The sequence below is a fragment of the Vigna umbellata genome, chromosome 2, assembly GCF_029865625.1.
Source record: "Vigna umbellata cultivar VRB3 chromosome 2, Vumbellata_1.0, whole genome shotgun sequence".
NCBI classification, from domain to species: domain Eukaryota; kingdom Viridiplantae; phylum Streptophyta; class Magnoliopsida; order Fabales; family Fabaceae; genus Vigna; species Vigna umbellata.
The window spans coordinates 14741196-14758128 of NC_142166.1; the positions used below are offsets into that span (position 1 = coordinate 14741196).

General features: G+C 32.2%; 1 protein-coding gene across 1 annotated transcript; it reads right to left on the bottom strand.

The window, feature by feature from the left end:
• Positions 1–8849: 8849 nt before the first annotated feature.
• LOC124819980 (cation/H(+) antiporter 15-like) lies at positions 8850–16708 on the bottom strand. The gene is made up of 4 exons (XM_088107614.1): positions 16696–16708; positions 11408–11595; positions 10226–11227; positions 8850–10100 (listed from the first exon to the last, which is right to left on the bottom strand). The coding sequence occupies exons 1-4, from the start codon at positions 16706–16708 to the stop codon at positions 8850–8852; spliced, it is 2454 nt and encodes an 817-aa protein (XP_087963740.1).
• Positions 16709–16933: the final 225 nt, after the last annotated feature.

The following is a 16933-nucleotide window of genomic DNA, read 5'->3' on the forward strand; positions in this document are numbered from 1 at the left end:
ACGGAATAGACCTTCAGTGATAGCGCCTACCCTAGGACCTCCCACTACTCCCACCACACGCGTCAATCCTCTCTAAGTGAGAATGAAAGACCATTGGAGTGTTAGGGATAAACCCCCATATGGAAGCCTCTCACATTCATTCAATACACTAACTGATCCCACCGAGAGATCTTAATTTCATATTCAATCCGACCACTTTAAATCACATGATATTCCTCTTGGATCAATAATGTACCTCATAAACCACTTTGATTCATCAAACATAAAATTTCATAGTCATTCAAGTGCATTCTTACTATATTGTCTCATAACAAACCCATACACCATCATACAACATCAACCATGTCATAAAACAACTCATACATTACATACTTTCACAAAACCCTCACTTATTAACACAAATTTCTTTAGGACTTTTAATTATCAATACTTAAGTAATTCAAACAGCTTGAAGACCATCACCAGTGGCTCCGGAAGGGTCAAAAACCCCCAGAACGAACTAAAGAACGTCCAAAACAGACGTCCGGAACTCCCAAAACATCAAAAACACCGAAAACACTCAATCTGCCACACATAATTCGCTCAGCGCACCCCCCTGTGCGCTAAGCGAATTTTGCTGCAGAGGAAGCTAAATTTTGCAGATTTTTCTGCATAATTGAGCAACTCTAACTCCCTTTTACCAATTCTAATCATTTTTGTGAACTTCTACCACTCATAAATCAACTTTCATGCTAAATTAAACTTACCTAAACAATTCTAATCCTTTCTAACATTATTATAAAGTGTTTATGCATTGATTTAGGTTCTACAACTTCAATTTTATCAACCTAGAGGTCTAAATTCAATTCTACAACTTGGAGTTGGTTTTTAACCATTTAAACATGCCTACTAAGTCACACATGACCTACCTAAGTTACCTAAACTGACTAAGATCACCAAGAATGCCTAACTCTAAATTTGACCACCACACTTCCTTTCTAACTCTAAAACACCAATTTTTTTCCAACTTAGAGACCCAAAACCCGATCTTACCTCTTTGCACTAATTTTGACCAATTTAGTGACTCAAACAAGTCACAATACAGTGGATAAAACTATCCCAACAGTCCAATAACGCTGCAGACCTCATTTGCTCAAAATCACTACCTCACTTCCTCTAAAATGGCCTAAAATTGACCCTAAAGACACTTGATTTCCTTTCTAACAGCACTACCACAAAGTTTTCATGCCAAAACAGTTCCAACATACACAATTCCATCATTCTAAGTCATTCCAAACAGTTTATAGCCATCAATCACCAAATTCACATAACACACACTTCCATACATGCATTTCATGTTTAACTAGAACCAAGTTCATGCTTCCACAACATACCACTACAAATTTCTTATGCATTCACTCCACACAGTAAAATCAAGAGTAGAACTAGCTCCCCTTACCTCTAGTGTAGACAACCAAGCTCAAGTAGGAACCCTAGACCACTTGCTTGCACTCCCAAAATGTTAGAATCACCTATAAATAATCAATTGATGATGGAAAACAAATCTTAAAACCAAATAGAAGCTAGATTATGGAAGAAAACGAAATGGGTTGCATGCAACAAGTTCAATCGCATGCTTACAACCCTAGGGCACATGAGAAAAGGGGGTTTTCTTACCGGTTCTGATTGGAGAAATTGATCGACTAAGAGCAAGACCCGCTACTTTGTGATTGTTGGGGCAGCACCTATTCGAGAATTTAATGGTTCACTGTGAAGAATGGAAAGGGAGAAGATATATGAGGAGGAGAGAGCTTGCAGGGAAATAAATGGTTTCTCAGACAAGATGAATGAGTTAAAAATCAATGTTTCAAAACCAATGCAATTTTATTTTAAAGTACTCAACCTCTCATCTTTTGCCATTTGTCATCCCTTTTTGCTGACTCATATCCAAGTCCTTACAATATAAGTTTAAAGTAGATTATAAAATAAACTAAAATATTTTAATAATTTAAAACATAAAAAAAAATCATTCTCATTCTCAATCAGTACAATAAAATTCTTAAATAATAATCAATTTTAATGACTAAAAATAAGTAGTCATGATTAATTTAGATATCAATTTTTAAACTAAAATTTATTGATAAATAAAATAGTTTATATTATGAATAAAAAATTATAATTAATTTTTAAATTGATAAACTAAACTAGTTTTTATTATGAATTGGTATGTTAATTGATTACTAACATCAGTTATTAAGATTTTGGCTAAAATAAATAGCTTCTAATTAAGAAATTGATCTTTAAATTAATTTCGAAACATACTTTTGATAATTAAAATTGGTTATTATTTAAAAATTCTTATAGGGAATTTAAGTAATTAAATGTGATTTATATATAATTAAGATCACCCGAAATCAATTTAAATATTTTTTTCGACGTGAGAACTAATTCTAAAAATAGCTTTCTCCGAAGGATTGCTCGATGGGAAAATGAAAATAAAAGGAACTACTACCGTAACAATAGTAATAAACATTTTCATTTCTTAATATACTCCGAAAAAAAAAAAAAGCATGTGCTCATTTTTTTTAGTTACATTCTAAAATACTTTCTACATGGTAAAAAAAAGGTTATGGAAAGTGATTATGGAGTGTAGAAAGTTAATGAACGAAATCTATACATATATTAGTTTTAGGTTATTTAAAATTATTATCTTATATTGTAAAAAGAACCATAATATACTAACTCAATCCAACAAATATAAAAGGTATAATTTGATAAAACTTATTTAATATTAGTTTAAAGTAGCTAAATAATATTAATAGAGATATTTCTTGATAAATTATTATATATTAACATAATATATATGGTCAAATTTTGATAGTTTGATTACATGATAAATATCTTTTTATACTATACATTAGTACAAAAAACATTTTTATAGAAATTTTTTTATATCGGTCATAATCCACCTAATATAAAAAGTAGCGTGTTGGTATAATTGTAAATATTTTAAGACTTTTTATAGTGATTGTAATTATAACAGATATAGAAAGTGAACGTTGTAATATCACTACTGCAGAAAGGGCTTTAGACGTCTGTTATTTTAGGCTTTTAACGTCAGATCTCAATCTGACGTCTTTATGGGTGACGTTAATGGGACGTCGGACCTATAGAGTCTGACGTCTATAAAGACGTCGGATTACACCAAAACCGACCTCTAAGGGCACTATAAACGTCAGACATGGCATTAACCGACGTCTACAATAGCTCGTGTCTTTGGGTAGCGTAGTAGCACCTTCTTCCTTGTTTCCTCATAAGAAAAGCTTGCGTCTTTTGGATCTCTTATGGCATTTCAACCGAAAACTGAATCTGGTTCATTGCCTAGTTCCATTCCAACCACCAATGAAAAAGAGTACGGTGACATGAGAACTAGGCAAGAACCCAGGTTCGATTTTGGGTTGAAATGCTATAAGAGATCCAAAAGACGCAAGCTTTTCTTACGAGAAAACTAGCAAAGGGAGAAAGTGCTACTACGCTACCCAAAGACACGAGAAAAATTGCACCAAAACACCACGAAAACTCATTTTAATCGGTTCAAATGGAAGATAATCCATCAAAGACTAATTTAATCAGAGTAAAAGTAAGTTTAAACGGTTCAAAAGAGATAAAACGCACTTGGAAATGCAATGCTACGGAGAGAAAAGGCGAGGAGAAAGACGATGAAGTGCGTGTAACCGCGGGTTCACGATTTCTGATTTAACAGGAATCAAGACGTCGGTGCCCCTAGTGCCCGACGTCTATTCTCGACTAGACGTCAGGGACCTCAATGATATGATGTCCATTCGATTTAAAAATTAATACTCACGGTGTATATAGACGTTGGATAAAAGGGGAGCCGACGTCCAAAACAACTTTTCACCTACCTTGTCAGGCCATTTAGGCGTCGGATGTAAGGGGGACCGACGTCTCAATGACTATCTAGATATCGGTGTGGCGGGATCCGACGTCTAAATGTCGCAAAAAAAATGACTTTTCACATTCTAACGCTACCTTTTTGGCGTCTAATTGTACAAACTGACGTGGTTTAAAGTATAGACGTCAGTTATGCACCTGTAACCGATGTCGCCAAGGCCAACTTATTTACCAAAATGCCACCGGTCAATTTTTACGTTGGATATTGTGTGATCTGACGTTTAAGGGGTGACGTTAAAGGTCCTTTCTGCACTAGTGTATTTTTGTAATAAAGAATAAAACTTTCTATATCGGTTGTAATTATAACTAGTATAAAAGGTAGATGTGGTAGAATTTTTGTAATAAATAAGAAAATGTTTTATACTTGTTCTAATTGTAACCGGTATAGAAAGTAGACGCGGTGAAATGTTTGTAATAAATAATAAACTTTCTATACTGATTCTAATTATAACTGACATAGAAAGTGCATTTTTAATAATAAAAAAGAAATTGTATGACAAAACTTAGCCCCATCTGCAAACACCATAACCTAGCTCCACAAATAAACATTACAAAAGAAGCCATGTCGATGTTCTTCACTTCATCCACCGCCACTAAATAGTCACTCCTTCATGGCCATGTCACTTTCATTCTCCATTTCTCCCACAACCATAATCAGACATTCTGTTGATCTCAAACCTTTTGTATTCATTGTAACACCTTTACAACCTCCTTTTTCGACCTCATCGTCCATACCGTTTCCAGATATTCCCACATCATGATTGACCGAGATGGTGTTGAACCTTATGATCGAGAGTAATACCTAATAATCTTTGTAACTAATTTCTATGACATGACTTGTTGCCATAATTTTGATGACTTTATTGTAATTATATGCAAGTTTCTTCCATCCAAAGTTGTTTATCAAGTCATCACAAGGTCTATTAAGCAACAATTTCCGATGTCTTGGCCAACATAGAGAGTAGTACTTCCAGAAGACAAAGACTGATTCTGGTAGCAATTTAAGGTGAAACTCCATCAAGTTAATTATCATTTCCTATTGATGTATGTTCATTCAAATGCAAAATATAGTACATAAAGATTATTTGTGTATGATTTATTGTCATAACTGAAGGTTCAGTGGAGACCTGAATATGAAACTGAAATTCATAGAAATTCTCACACTAAAGCATCTCAAAGATTGTATGAGATGTTTAGAGATGCAAGAAATGTAAGAGAAAACCTTTACTGGATTAGGGGGGACATATAGGACTCCTTGCTAGCACGTTGGAATTCTACAGATTATCGCATGTGTTATTTCCCAAAGGAATCGAGCTTCAGAAAAGAGTGGGACTTTACATACAGGTGGATCAATTACCATTTATGAGCACGTCATTTGTATGGTACAAACCTTCATTCCTTTTTGTATCTATTGCATATAACTTATGTAATATAAATTTCATCAATATATAACTTCATATTTTGTTACTAAAGGCATAAGAATTGGGACAGGCTGTGCACATTGATGAAGTTTTCAACAAACTCATCTTCGAAAGGGATCTGCCATATTTGTTGATGAAAGGTCTCAGAGGACCCATGTAAGCAAACACTTTTAATATTATTTTCTTTAAACTTTAAACTTGTTCTACTATATCCTTTATTGACTTTGTGCATAATGTTGAACAATAAGAATTTTCAAGTAGACTGTCCAAGGTTGGATCGGAGCAAAGGTTATGTCCTAATGACTTAGAAGACTATCATGATGACGATGACATGATTAAGACACACTGTTGGATTGACGTTGTTGGTGGGAAGAAAAAAGGACAAATCTCTAGGGCAGGATAACTTGTTGCAAATTACACTATGAGAAGATGTACTCTTAAGCATCAACCATCTTCTTCCACCAATGATGAGGAGGTCGTTGTCCAACTCACAAAACGACTAGAAAGACATGACCAAGAATACAAAGATTTGAGAGAAGAGTTTGCTAGTTTCAAAGAACTAGTCATGAGATTGTTGCCTTCGCCTTCACAGCCTTAGTCCAACATCCCTCAGGCCCAAGTACAACCCTTTCCAACAAAGTCACCATAGACCATGTGACATCAGTCCACCCCACACCGGTATATCCACCTTCAGAGCAACAACAACAAAACAATGAACAAGAACAGGTCCATGAAGATGACTATATAGATTATTAGCATATTATTTATGTTTATAAACATATACTTATTACAATGATGTCTGTGTACATATTATTTATGTTTATAAACATATACTTGGTTATGTACCTATGATGTTTGGCTGAATATTATTTATTGAACTTGGCTTTTGTATCTTGTTTTCTTAAAATCTTATGACCAGATGTGATTGTGTGGTTGGAAACCAACAACCTATTACTCTTGAATCTGCCACCGACGAATAAATCTTTTAGTAATTATCGACGGATACATTTTTCAATAATTATCGACGAATACATTCTTTGGTAATTAATAACAATCATTATCTGTCGGTACTGACAAGGGTTTTATCGACGAATTTAGAGTCGTCGATAATTCATTGGAAAACAATACTTATCAACGAATTTTGGCTATTTATGACGAATTGGTGTCGTGTGTAATTCCCATTATTTTTGTTGAGATTTATTTTTATCTATGTATTTTGTTTTTAATCAAACAAATGTCATGATTTTTATATTGTAACAAATTAAAACGATACTAAATCTATATAACAATCATATAAGTCCATGGATTATAAATTTTAATTGAGACGTTACTTTAATTACAGTTAAAAACTTTCATATGATTAAATGAGTTTTTATCAATAATTAAGAATTCACTTTGATTAAAGATCAAAACATTAATTAGAATTAAATCAAAAAGATACTTTGGTTAATTAGTTTTTTACTATATATAAGACATAAAATAATAAACATGATTAAATAGTAATATTTAATTAAGAAGCTATTTCAATTAAATTTGATATAATTACTCTAAAACGTTTTTCTTTTTTGAGAAGTTATATTGAAAGTAAGGACGCCAATAACTGAGATTGATTAATTTGAAAATATTATTTTGGAAAAACAGTTGAATCAACCTTTTTTTAGTTTTGATTTTATCTTTTTTATCTTTTCCAAATTTTTTTCATTATGATTTTTTATTTAATATTTTTATTTATTTTATTTATCTTTATTTTCTAATATTATTTTTATTATATTTTACTAACCTTATATATAAATTTTATAATATATAATTTATTAAGAATCAATTTTGTATTTATTGAAAAACTATTTTTGAGTTATCTTTTACCCATATTATTATTTTTAGTCTTAACAATTAAATAGCATTAATTTGAATGCTTTAATGACAGGTTATATCTTTCAATGGGATGCTCCTAGTTTTACACTTTGACATTCGTAAGAATATTTCTAAATTATCTCTTTCTACTTTCATTCTCTCTAGTTTACTTTTTGAAAAATTTATCTTGAGACCCGATGCAACCTCGAAACACTAATGGATACATTTCACTACTAATATGTTTTGGTTTGTTGCTTCACATAGGAATAAAGTTTCATCCTCAAATAATAGCATATTTACTTCTATCTTATTTGTCTCCACTTTGACCCTATCTAGCATTTATTTTCTTATTTTCTTGTCTTATTATACATGATAGACCTTCAACAACTATCAGGTGTGCTATAGGATTTTCTTATCTTAGACCTTTAGTTGCATTGAATTCCTTCGTGGGATTACCATTAATGAGCACATATATTGATATTGTTGTTGACTCATTCCTTTATCCATATGATCCATTTTGAAAAAAAATCCAAGTCTATCCCACCTATCCTTTTTTGAAATCTACTATGATGATAACACATTTTCTCCTTTCGTATCTTACTTCATCCACAATTTCATTTACAACCAGCACGCCATCTAGAACCCTCTACCCACAGTAAAAGTTGATTGCGACTTATCTATCACCCTACTAAGCCCTTTCTTTAACCTATTTAATAAGACTTTTAACAAGATCTCGCATATGCTTCTAACCAAGAAAATGGGTATGTATTCATCTAGTTGTTGGGTTTCTTTGTAGTAGGTATGAGTGTTACGAATGATGTGAAGCGTTTGGTGATTTTCTTTTGTTGTGGAAGGTATTTGTCACACACTTACTGCTTTCATATAGTTCATTTTCCTCATCTAATTTATCTGACTCAGTTATTTTTTGGATTAGGTTATGCTTTCCTTGGTTCACATCCAAACACCTCTTTATTCCAAACCTTTAAGTCCCTCGTAAGAGATTTTATTTTCTCCTTCAAACTCACCTTACCTCTTTCCTTTATATGTCCTAAAACTTTTTTATTTGCCCTTAAACACACAACCTACTTATCTATGACTTTACTATTTAAGTTCTTGGAGTATAAGAAGTGTTTTCAATTAAACCTAAAGTTCCATGTTGATAATCCCAACCTTTAGCACCAACTTATGCTACTTATCGAAACAAAACTATATTTTAGTTATAAAATAATACTATAAATATTAAAGAAACAATCACTGAAATTTACCCAAAAATATAACTAATTTACATCTGTTTTAAAAGATTTTGCCATTCTTATGGCATGAAATGAGTTGAAAGTGATGTTCCACAGGTCTAGAAATTTATATGTTTATAACTAGAAGTACAAACTATCCACACGTTTCTCCACAAGATAATTGTTTGGTGGATTAACATGAACATTTTCGTCTCAATATGGGGCATCTAGCCATTACAAGAACTCCCCTTTCACGTGCATATATATATATTTGAAGCTTTGGATTAATTTCTTGGTTAGCTCATGCTGCATGACCCTCTTTGCAGTTTCCTTAATCACTCACTACTTAATCCATTCCATTTGATTTGAAAACTCATATCCATGAGATCTTACTTCACCAATTATATTTGATGCTCTTGACCTTAAAAATTGCTTCAATGTCGTCATCATTGCTTTCACATGTGGTTTGGTTAATAGACCTCAAGTTCATACCTCCAAACCCATACTGTTGCACCACAAGCACCGAAGAGCATGAACCCAAAGTATTCGATGCAAGCATGTCCCCCATAACCCCAAGTTCAGGACAATCAGTCCATTCTAACAATTTTGACAGCACCGTAGAGTTCCTTCTTTTTCCATGCCCTAGAACATACAAATCATAGCCCTCCCTTTCCAATTCATCCAGAACCAACGGAATATCATCAGCAGTGTGCACTTCCTTCTCTGAATAAGTTACGGAATGCTCATTGTTCACTGCCATGAGTCTGAACAAACTCATATACTCCTCGTCCAACTCCTTTTCCCTTACACTGTCCAACATAGGGGACAGTATCCCGTTGGCTTCATCATTGATTGTTTCACTTGTATCCACTTCAGCAACCTTTCCAAACAGAAGAATATTTACCATTGAGAGATGAATCCTTTTATGCCTTGCCATTCTCCAAGCAATAGCCAAGGCTTCACGGTCATCAGGCCCTCCAATGAAGACAATGGCAACATACATGTTCATCTCAGACGGTAACCTGTGTCCACGGTCAACCAAGATTCCCACAGAACATGGTGCATAGCGCATCACATTTCTGTTTATCTCTCTGAACACAGGGTTTGTCTCCTCTAGGGCACCCTCCACGCCTGAATGTTTGTGGAACGGAAGGAGAATCAAGGACGTCTGTCTCTCGTCAGCTATGTTGTAGATGTCCTTGTGAATGGTCTCATAGGAGGACACTGCAGCGAGAGTCTCCACGCTAGCGTTGGTGAGCCCTCGTTCTAGTTTGAACTCTGAGAAGATATCTCTGATGCTCTCAGTGTCTGCTTGTGATTGTTGGGAACCACCGCCCTCGTCTATCAGAAAGGCAGTGCCACGTCCTTTCAGCTCAATGAGTTGAAGAGCAAACACGCGTAGATGGGTGGCATTGGCGCAACTGCATGCTTCGAGAATGCTCATCATTCCTGTGGCATGGCGAGGGTTGTGAACGCAGACCATAATTCTGATGTCTGCATCAGCCTTCAAGTTTTGCACAGTCCTCAGCTTGTTTTTCTTAAACTGCTTTCTTGGCTTGTATATGAAGTTGATGGTCGGAGTCACTAGTATGGTCATCACAACACTGGCCACAACCATGATTGTATAGAAATCCCTACTCAAAATCTGAAAATAACATGCACTTCAGTATTATCTTACTGAAAATAATGTGTCTGTGAGTATATATATATATATAGAGAGAGAGAGAGAGAAAGAACATAGACAAATGCTTGTTAAACTATGACTAATACCTGTCTGTCAATTGCAATGTTTAGCATTACTAACGGCAAGATGCCTTTGGTGTTCAAAAGTGCTCCAAGTGCCACACCGTCTCGAAAAGGCATGCCATAGAACCATGCAGTTATTACAGTGCTCACAATCTTAGTGAAGCATGACATGACAATAATTATGATCACGTTAAGAACTTTGTGCAGTTTAAAACTAGAAAAGTCGAATCTTATGCCACAGCCAACAAAGAACAACGGTTCCAGGTACATGGAGACAAGATCATCTGACCTTTCGATCAACATGTCAGAAAATTTTCCACGAGGAAGCATCAATCCATACACCAACGCTCCAACAACGGAATGTGTACCTAGAATTTCAGTCACTTGTGCACAAGCCAAAACACCAACCAGAACATACGATAACTTGTAATTGTCCCACTCATTATTTTCTGTTTCCTTATTCAACAACTTGGTAAGGAATGGGCGCAACACCAAGTAGCAGAAGAGCACAAAGAAAATGGTTAATATCACCGAGAGAAAGGGTCTTTGACTATGACAAGCAAATGGGATGAGCAACACAAACATTGCCCAATTGTAGAAGTCGCTTATTGTGGCTGCAGTTACAGCCAATCTACCTAGCTCTGTATAGAGGATCTTAAGATCAGCAAGAATGTGAGCGAGGACAGGGAAGTTTGTGACACTGAGGACCAAAGCCCAGAATAAATATGCACTAGGTGTGTTGTAAAGTGACATGTCAAGGTTAGGACCCTTGTAGAGAGCTTGAGCCATAGAATATATTGCAGCTCCTAATAACATTGGAATGATGGTGCTAACCATAGCAATGGTTGTGGCCATTCTTCTTGCTAGCAGGATAGCGTCTAGGTTCATCTCCAAGCCAGTTAGGAAGACATTGTAGATGAGACCTAGATGTCCCATGGTCTCTATACCAAGAAGAGCTTTTGGTGGTGCCACAAATGTAAACGCTATCGTTCCTGCCACCAGTTGTGGACATACCAGTAAACCTGCCTAAATCACCAACAAGTATAAAAGATAATACATTTTAATACCCACAAAGTAACTATGAAAAAAAGAATTGAAAGTATTGGAAAGAAAGAAACAAAACAATATTAATTTTGTTCCTAAAAAAGAATGAATGAAAGAAATCGTATTTAAAAATTTGTAAAATAGAGAAATGAGTGCACTTACAAGAAATTCAGCAACGAAATGTGGTTGATTGAAAGGTCTTAGAATGTAGTGTATAATGCGGGTGAGAGCGATCATGCAAAGCAATAGAAAGGTAAATTGTGGAAGATTGAATCTTAATAAGTTTTCACTTTTCCAAACAGGATTGGGATTATCGACGATAAGTTGATACTCTAGGAAGCGTTTTCCAACTTCTGCCATACCTCTATGCTTGTCACTTGTATCTTAAACACCTGTAATGTCAATTACATTTTCTTCCATTTTTTCTTTTCTCCTTCTTCTCTCTTCTTGTTTTGCAAATTATTGACGTATATATTTGTCACCAAAATTATCTATTTGATCCATTAATGATGGAAGGAAGAATAACAAAGGAAATTAGTGGGGGAACCAAAAAATTAAAAACGCAACCATGTCTGAGTTATGTTGTTTTCTTGTCTTCAATAACGAGCAACTGCTTAACTGATTTTCTATTTTTGTTTGTGGCAAGTACTTCACAAATTTTTAATTCATTTCTACCATTTTTTCTACAATGGAAACATCGAAATTAGTGATCATCTTATCCTCATATTTATATAAGAGTTTACCATTTAGAAAGATTACTTATATTTTATAAATTAAAAGGGGAATTATGTAAAAACATATGATTTTAGAATCAGAACATTGATAAAAATGATTAGTTCAATGATTCCGATCATTAAAACAACATCATCTTTCAAAACAAATAATATTATCTTATAACTTGTTTTGCTTTAAACAGCTCACTCAATGGAAATAATATGTTGGATGAATAGAAAAGTGTAATTTTTCAAATTAAACAAATAGAAAAATAAAACATGCTTAATTTATTATTAATTAAAATATTTTAATAAAAATTCTTGAGAGAATAAAATATTTATTTACACGAGCACTGCATTCTAACATAACCACTATTCCATTTTATATTCAAATAACACTCTGAGCATTATATTTACAAAGATAACACTTTTATTCTAGGTCAGGTAATTCTGAACTTTAATGGATCACATCAATACTGTAGCATCTTCCACATGCTGTTTTATACTGTAGCTTCTCTCACATGCTGCATTGTCCAGTGCACCGACCAAATGACTTTCTTTGTTTCTTATACCAAATATCTTATTCGTTTTTTGGCAACGTCTTCTTCGTTCAGGATTTGAAAGTTATATACCACTGTGTAACCAAAGTAATGAGTAAGATATCACTCTAGTTTTTAAAAGTAATCATTTTTAACTTTTTGCTTCTGTTTTTATGATCGATATGAAGGTTTCTATGTTTCTTCCATCTAATGTGTTACTCTTTTCGGTGATGGCTTCTTCACTCAAATGTTTTTTATGATGGATGTGAAGGTTTCTATGTTTCTAGGTTTCTATATATTGTTTTGCCCTAGTTTTTGTTCAAATCATTCAAGTTGGTATATTTTTATAATTAGGGTTTCAAATTGTTTTTATGTAAGATCTAAATGTTTGAGCTATTGGTGTTTATGAGGACTAGTGTTTGAAACATTTTTTAACTTTATTGATTTGTTTTTTGTGTAAATCTGAATTTCTTTTCATTCTTCTTGCAAATCTGTTAATGTTTTGGCCAATGCCACGATTTGGTAAGATATGAGTGTTTGGCTTTTTTTTAACACATTGAAGTTACACTTTTCTTTTTCAGTTTACAATATTTTCAATTAAAAATATGAATTTGAATTATTTGATTAGTTTATTGTTTTACTATTTGGTTTTTAATTTTGAAATTATTATAGGAAACTATTGTTAAAAAAAAATATAATTTTCACAAATATTCAATTCGAAATAAACAAAGTTGTCATATGCTTTTATCATTAATTATTTTTCAAAGATGAAAAATAAATTAATTTACAGTATGTAATAATACACTCATGTCTCTATTTTTCTAACACTACTAATTCTTTTAAGATAATTATGTATATATAAAAGGAAATTCGATTTTAAAGTTCATGTTTCAATGTTTAAATAAAATACTATTTGCATAATTTATCATTTCATATTTGAATGATGTAATTATATAATTATTTAATTATGTAATGTGATTTTTATATAATTATTAAATTTCTTATTTATAGTGTTGGAAGTTCATATCAATTAATAAGACTAATTTAGAATATGTAATCTTACAATTTTGTGGATTGAGTTAAACTTAAAGTTAATATTAAAATTAGTATTAGATTGTATTTTTCAGTTATATACTATATTTTTCAATTATTATATCATATTTTTCAATTATTATACTATATTGTTGTTGTAAATTTTAAATATTTGTGAGTTTTGAAGGGTCACATTTGTTGACCTCGGTTTCCAATATTCTTTAAATGTTAAATGATGTTCTGAGATTTTAGATCTAAAACCTGTTTAATTCCTCTATAACAATTTTTATCCACTTTAATAGTTACTTATAGAAAAATGTGTTGCATCCTTAATACATCGGGGCAATTGAATTTTTAGAGCTTATGTTCTTCCATATGTTCGCATACCCCCATGACAAATTGAAAAAAGCAAAAAAGAAAAAAGATATATATATATATATATATATATATATATATAATATTAAATAGAAAAACAAATATTTATAATATAATAAAGGTGATTTATAATGATTTAATATCTATAAATATAAAGATTACTAATTAAATATTCTAATAAATCAGTGAATATAACCATTATAATTAATATTATTTATGATTTCAACAAAAAATCTCTTAATAGCCACGACTAAAAACTAACAATTCAAAAATTATAATTGTTTTTTGTTTTAATTAAACTAAGTTTTTTTTTTCTTTTTTAGATATAATATGTAATTCAAAATAACAAAACTAAAATAAATATAAATAATCCCCCGCGATGTCATGCAAAGCCCATAAGATAAATTAGTTCATGGAAAATGATATTTTAACTTTTTTTAATTACTTTTTTATAATTGATTATGTGTTATTGTTTTATTGATTTGTATATTTAAAATCAATCACAAGCTATTAGATAAAGCAATTATAAAAAATTGTCAAAAAAATTGTTAAAATTTTTTCCTTAGTTTATATTTTTAATTTCGGGGCAAGTTAGCCCGACACACTTTTTGTAAATCCAAAACCAAGATGGTGCAGATGGTTTACTTTTTGTAAATCCAACGTGGCTCAAACCAAGATGGGCAGATCGTTTCGCATTACCACCTTTATCTTATAACAAAATTTTGAATGTATGAGTTTTCTAAATCAGTGTTAAACTTTTTTTAATTTATTGGTTTAGTAATACTTATTATATATTCTATTATAAATTGTTTGTGACTTATGTTCAATGTGTACTTTTTATATTGAACTCTTTCGCAAATTAGTTAACAATTTTGAAGTTAGTTTTTGTATTGCTGAATTAAATATATTTTATATTTTAAATATATTTAGCAATCCTTACTGTAAATCTATTTTATTTATGTATATCATATATAAAGTACATTTAGTAATTTAGTAATACTTATTATTTATATTTATAAATGTTTATATTATTAAATTATCATATATTAATTCAGTTTAGTTATTAAAAGTCTGATGTTTTAAAATTATATTAAAATTTTGTATAATCTTTCCAAATCATTAAATTAGTTGTTTTCTATTGGAAATTGAAAAGTTTTATCAATTTCACAATGTTATGTTATTTACGAATTGTTGTCATCGCTTGAGAAATAAAACTGTTATTATTTCCGTGTAAATAAAAACATTTCATTTAAAGCTTTCATATTACTGTATATAAAGAAATATGCAAGTTCCATTCCATGTTGTTAAACTTTAACCGTTGATTCACAAATCATTGATTCATTTCTCGGTTATACGGTCAAGAAATTATTGTCAAGCAACCAATTTGGTGAGATTTTTGTCCTACTTTTATTTATTAAATTTCATATTTAATTTATTTATATTTATTTTAGTGTTTTAGTCACTCAAATTCATAATTTTTGTAGGATAAGTCATACGATCTAATAAGGAAATAAAATGCATAGTGTTAATAAAAAATTGTCCGCAAAAAAATTAATCAAGATTGACCGTGGATGAAAGGATTGTTCTCTTTCCATGGATTACATGAAGGTTACATCATTTATTTTTAAGCTAACATGGAAGCAAGGAAAAACAACATAAAAGTTACTCTTATTAGGTAAATATCTATTTATTTTAGTCCCTTTGGAAACAACTTTCTTAAGCAAGAACAAAAACAATTTAAGCGAGAATAATATGTGATTCATCTTTATATGATAAGTTTCTTTCTTTTTTGTGTGTTTTATTGTAAGGTTTACATGGACACGTAAAGTTTATATAAAACATATAAGTTTAAACCCTTGGGTGATCCTCATATTTGTTGAAGAATCTCAAATGGATTCTCTTGTTGAAAACGGTCTCAATTGGGTCCTAAATTTTGAAAAATCATAACAATTAAGTCATTTTCGTTAAGTGGTGATAGACGATGTCAAGAGATGTTGAGCTGTATTTTTTTTAGAGCAAGTGTCATTGTGTATTAATTAACTGGCTAATGTGTTTTTGTAATCATGATTTTCACGTGGAGGCTAAAATTATTATGGTTGCCTTAACATTTAGAGAGGTCCTTGAGGTAGAATTTGTCATTGTTCTTCGTCTTGAGAAAGAAGATGTTGTGGAAGGAAGAACTACAACACTGTTCAGTTGAGGAATCTCTCGTTCGTCTTCGTCTTGCACATGCAACAGTTGGGGCATTCAACACAGTAGTGGCAATGCAAGGAGGTTGGGTGTAACTTCAGCATCACCATCACCCTCCTCCATTTCTCTTGCAATTTCAGCATCACCATCACCCTCCTCCATTTCTCTTGCAACTTCTCCATCAGCATCAGCATCCTCCATTTCTCTTGCCACTTCAGCATCACCATCACCCTCCTCCATTTCTCTTGCAACTTCACCATCAACAACAGCATCCTCCATTTCTCTTGCAACTTCACCATCAACATCAACATCACCCCAATCAATCATTTCCATTCTTTGTGGTTCCATGATTTTATGAACCACATATAGATGAACTTCACCATTTAATATGCAATGTTAAGAATATGCATTGCACCACGGTCATCAGTCAATAGTTCTAACCTATATGCGAGCACTGACTAACCTCCTAAAGAGTACCAAAGCTCTTTCACATCTATATGTTCTAAGTCTTTGACTGAAGCTAAGATGCCAAAATAGCTCCACGTGTCTGGATCATAAGACCATTCAAAGTGTCAAGTATGGTGGACTAGTGCTTTAATACGTTCATCATCCATTTTATATTATATATATCGCACAAAGTCTTTGTACTTGTACATTATGGGAGGAAAATATTACTACTATTACACTCCATACCACTCAAACACGCAAATGGGGGAGTGATAGGCTGTCGTTGAAGCTATCAAATTAATACTACTTTTCAAGGCAACTTCAGTATTGCCAAGTAGTATTCAAGAAGGTAGATAGGGCTAAAGTAACCCTGAGTCGTCTCCCAACGAACA